This window comes from Triticum urartu, chromosome 7A (assembly GCF_056163025.1).
Source record: "Triticum urartu cultivar PI428250 chromosome 7A, HENAU_Tu73, whole genome shotgun sequence".
Taxonomy (NCBI): domain Eukaryota; kingdom Viridiplantae; phylum Streptophyta; class Magnoliopsida; order Poales; family Poaceae; genus Triticum; species Triticum urartu.
In genome coordinates, this window is record NC_141879.1 from 250476297 (window position 1) to 250481206 (window position 4910).

The following is a 4910-nucleotide window of genomic DNA, read 5'->3' on the forward strand; positions in this document are numbered from 1 at the left end:
GATGCCGTAGAGTTTGTTCCGGTTAAGCATTATACTACTACCAGTAGTAGCACCACAGCCCAAAGTTCCCGAAAAACAAGTCCAAAATTCCGAAAAACAGCGCTCTACACCGATCGCACGGCCCTAAGCAGAAGCTTGCTTCTTGTCTTGCTGTATAATTCGGCCGAGCTGAGCTTCGACCCGAAGTTGCGAATCAGCATGGCGCTAAATGTCAAGCTCCAGCGCAAGCATAGTTGTCAGCGACTTTCGACCGCGTCCGTGGGCGTTTGAGAAGCTTAATTTGTCAAATCCTGCTGTGGATGCTCGTAGGAGTACATTTACTACCACACCGCCAGCACGCCGGCCAAACCAGGCAAGAAATAGCAAAAACGGTATTGCTATCAACTTGCCAGTAGGAGTACATTTACTACCACATCACCGGCAAACTTGCCAAAACAGGCAAGAAATGGCAAAAACGTCATTGCTATCACTCCGTCCAATGAGATCTCCACTCCGATTACTACAGACTTCTCACAAAGATTACGGAAAAGCGACGCAGGGAAATTCGGGCAGGAGATAAGCCAGGAAGCCGCCGGCGCCTTCCTCTCTGCTTCTCCTCCGCAAGGCGACACCTGTGTGAACGTGGCTTTGCGACCGCGAGAGAACCCTTTCCCCCTTTCTCCCTGTGACTTTCGCCTTTCTCCCATTCATCCAAACCGGCGGCGGCAGAATCTGATCTCGCGGGGTAGAAATACGGACGCGGCTCGGGCAGTGCACTGCACGGCGTCCAGTTGAAGGAAACGCACGGGCGCGAACGGTGTTGAGGTCGTCTCGTCTCGGCCTCTTTCTTGGCTCGCCATTAATGGCCGTGCGTTTCCTCGTACTACTGTCGCTCCTCGTCCTGGCCTCCTCCAGCTCGGGCTCCACCACCTCGCTCGCCACCAACGCCACCGCCGATGGCGGCTCGCTGGATATTCTTGATGCGGGGAGCGTCACCGAGTTCAGCTTCTCCAACTTCCACCCCGAGTACCGCGGCAAAAACCTGACGGTGGTCGGCGACGCCGACATCACCAAGGGCGCGCTCCAGATCACGCCGGACACGGGCAACGAGGCCGCCCACTTCCTCACCAACAAGTCCGGCCGCGTCCTCTACTACGCCCCGGTCAGGCTCTGGCGCCTCGAGAAGGGCGGCGGCAAGGGCAATGCCAGCGCCGGCGGCAAGAAGGTCGCGTCGTTCCGCACCGTGTTCACCGTCAACGTCTTCCGCCCGTCGGGCGCGGACCCGGCGGAGGGGTTCGCGTTCCTCATCGCGCCGTCCGCGGGCGAGCCGCCCGCCGGCAGCTACGGCGGGTTCCTCGGCCTCACCAACGCGACGACCGACGGCAGCGCCGCCAACCAGGTCGTCGCCGTCGAGCTCGACACCGAGAAGCAGCCCTACGACCCGGACGACAACCACGTCGGCCTCAACGTCAACAGCGTCGTCTCCGTCGCCAACGCCTCGCTCACGCCCCGCGGCATCGAGATCTCGCCGGTCAAGACCGCCAAGTACAACGTCTGGATCGACTACAACGGCAGCGCCCGCCACATCACGGTGTACATGGCCGACTTCGAGGCGGCCAAGCCCGCGTCTCCGGTGCTCGCCGCGCCGCTGGACCTCGGGGCCACCGTGGCCGAGAGGTCCTACCTCGGGTTCGCCGCGTCGACGGGCACCAAGTACCAGCTCAACTGCGTCCTAGCGTGGAACATGACGGTGGAGAAGCTGGACGAGCCGAGCAACAACAGGGGCCTCATTCTGGGGCTCGCCGTCGGGGTGCCCGTCGGGGTGCTCGCGCTGGGCGCCGCCGCCGCATTGGGGTACTACGTGTGCGTGGTGAGGCGGCGGAAGCTGGGCCGCGACCAGGGGAGCGCCATCACCGGGACGATGATCCGGAGCCTCGCCGGCGGGCCGCGGGAGTTCGACTACCGGGAGCTGCGGAGGGCGACCAACAACTTCGACGAGCGGATGAAGCTGGGGCAGGGCGGGTACGGGGTGGTGTACCGCGGCACGGTGGCCGACGACCACAGCAACCCGGCCGCCGCGGGGACCGCGGTGGAGGTGGCGGTGAAGAAGTTCTCGCGGGCGAGCACGCAGGGGCAGAACGACTTCCTCGCCGAGCTCAGCATCATCAACCGCCTCCGCCACAAGCACCTCGTCCGCCTCGTCGGTAAGCCCTCCCCCCCTCCCCCCTCCGGCCGCCGCCGCCGCCGCCGCAACGCGGTTTACAACTTGATTCTTGCACATGATTTCTTTATTCGCTTATCGTTTTTCCGGCACGTGATTCTTGCACATGGGGTGTCGCCGTTAACAAAGGCCAATTCGTGTCGCCATTAACAAAGGCCAATTTGAACCGGGTTTGCTCGGTTTCCTAGGAGCTTGATGCATGTGCACACTTGCACAACAATGCTTTGACCCTTCACTTTAGTTGAACTTTACAGCTTGAATGCGTTCATGGCGTCAAACGCAGACCAACCAAAGCTTTCCCAGTCTGTATTATGCTTAAGTGCATGTATAATGCATAGCTTCAAGGTGATGCCTCACATATCATGTAGGATCGGATATGACGTAAAGTAGGTTTGGATAGGGAAACGGGATCTTTTTCAGGAGGCGGGTGCTTGAAGAGAAAAAATGTGGTCTGGTGACAAAAGCTGAAAAGGTTGGAGTGAAAGTAGAGATGCATGTGTATTAGAGTCTTTATTTTCTACTATTTCTTAATGAGGCTCACTAATGGTAGCTTGCATTGGGAGAAAAAATAAATGTAGATGTCTCAAATTACTTTTTGTCATGGGGCATATGTATCCATATGCCACCATTGTACATGCCCTAATTAACAATCTCATCTTGCCTCTTTTTTAAATAAAAAGAACATCTTGCTCAATTATCACACTGGATGGTTTCATTTTTTTCGAAAAGAAAAGCACTGGATGGTTTCATGGATACACCTCATTACAAGCAATGCCCATCATGATCTATCTATTCGCTTCATAATAAAGAATAAAAAACAAAAGATCTATATATTCCTTTGTCCAAGATTTTAACAAGAATCTGATGATCTAAAACATTTCGTCCAACATTCTCACTGTACAACAAAAAGATTAGCGAGTGAGAGATGAAGAGTAAGTAGTAGACTAATTAATTAACATGGGTGGACGGACGGTGCAGGGTGGAGCCACGACAACGGCGAGCTGCTGCTGGTGTACGAGTACATGTCCAACGGCAGCCTGGACCAGCACCTGTTCAGCTCGGCGCCGGGGTCGCGGCCGGGGCAGCCGCTGGGGTGGGAGCTCCGGTACGGCATCGTCCAGGGCGTGGCGTCGGCGCTGCACTACCTGCACGACCAGTTCGACCAGCGGGTGGTGCACCGCGACCTCAAGGCCTCCAACATCATGCTCGACGCCGCCTTCACCGCGCGCCTCGGCGACTTCGGCCTCGCCCGCGCCATCGAGACGGACAAGACCTCCTACACGGAGGAGGCCGGCGGCGGCGTGCACGGCACCGTCGGCTACATCGCCCCCGAGTGCTTCCACACCGAGAAGGCCACCCGCGAGTCCGACGTCTACGCCTTCGGCGCCGTCATCCTCGAGGTCGTCTGCGGCCGCCGCCCGCGCTGCGACATCGACGGCTTCCACTTCCTGGTCGACTGGGTGTGGCGCCTCCACCGCGACGGCCGCGCGCTCGACGCCGTCGACCCCGGCCTCGACGGCGCCTTCGACGAGGACGACGCCGAGCGCCTGCTCATGCTGGGCCTGGCCTGCAGCCACCCGACGCCCGCCGAGCGGCCCAAGGCGCAGGCCATCTCGCAGATCCTGCTGCGCTCCATGCCGACGCCGGCCGTGTCGCCGTTCAAGCCGTCGTTCGTGTGGCCGGCGACGGACGGAGGATTCGACACCATGTCCACGACGGCGGGATCGACGTCGAGCACGGTCGTGACGTCCACGTCCACGTGGAGCGGCAACTTCGCGAGGGGCAGCCAGAACCACGCGCCGGCGCCGGAGCAGGACACCTCCGGTTCACTGGTTTGACACGTCGGTTTCGCATTGCCACCGTCTCTCTGGAGTAATTGTCTAAACCGAAGTCACCTACGTTCTTTTTGGCTTTCTCAAAATTGCTCATCTGTAATTATCTTTCTAACGGGAACTGTTCTTGCATTTCTTGTCCACTTTGTGTACCCTTCGATGGAGGGTTTTTTTTTGGGGGGTTAGTGCAATTCTTGTGAAGGCAAAGTTGCAAGTCTGCTGGGTTCTGTTCTAGATAGCGGCGCGAACAGTATTTCTTTTTCTTTTTTAAGATCGAGCAGTCGCCGGCTTCATTGTATTAAGCAGGGACAAATTGAAGTAAAAGATTTCGCTACGAATCGAACGGCAGATTTTTGATGACAATGTATTTTAGCACGCATGACAAATCATACTCGCGACAACATAATTTGTCATAGAAAAGTTCAATTTGCCATGCTTAAAAACTGGCCTTGGATTTGTAACATTTCCCTCAAAAAAGGCACACTCCGAATATCAAGGAAAAGGTCTAGAGAGAAAGGGAAAAACGCCGGAAACAGTGCCCAAGGCCGGTCTTTCATGTCAGATCCCTGAAAGGGGTATCAAGGCATTTTGCATCCGTCAAACGCCATATATCTTAGATCTCGTCTGATGTCCACTATCATGCCATTTGCAGCGGTGTTTTCTCCTCTAAATGTGCAGTTTTTGTGTTCCTGTTATATCTCCCAAGTTACTAGTACTAGCTAAATACCCGTGCGTTGCTACGGGATGAAACAATATCTAAAGAGAGGTAACGTGAGGCCGATTGTCATCGGCCATGGTGGCGTAAACTATGTTTTGACGTCATTGGTATATTGGTATATATCCGCTACTGCCTGGAGAAGGGTGGCAAGATTATCAAT

The 4910-nt window shown here is 56.3% G+C and overlaps 1 protein-coding gene across 1 annotated transcript; it reads left to right on the forward strand.

The window, feature by feature from the left end:
- Positions 1 to 581: 581 nt before the first annotated feature.
- LOC125521111 (putative L-type lectin-domain containing receptor kinase S.5) lies at positions 582 to 4370 on the forward strand. The gene is made up of 2 exons (XM_048686161.2): positions 582 to 2183; positions 3179 to 4370. The coding sequence occupies exons 1-2, from the start codon at positions 842 to 844 to the stop codon at positions 4036 to 4038; spliced, it is 2202 nt and encodes a 733-aa protein (XP_048542118.2). The 5' UTR covers positions 582 to 841; the 3' UTR covers positions 4039 to 4370.
- Positions 4371 to 4910: the final 540 nt, after the last annotated feature.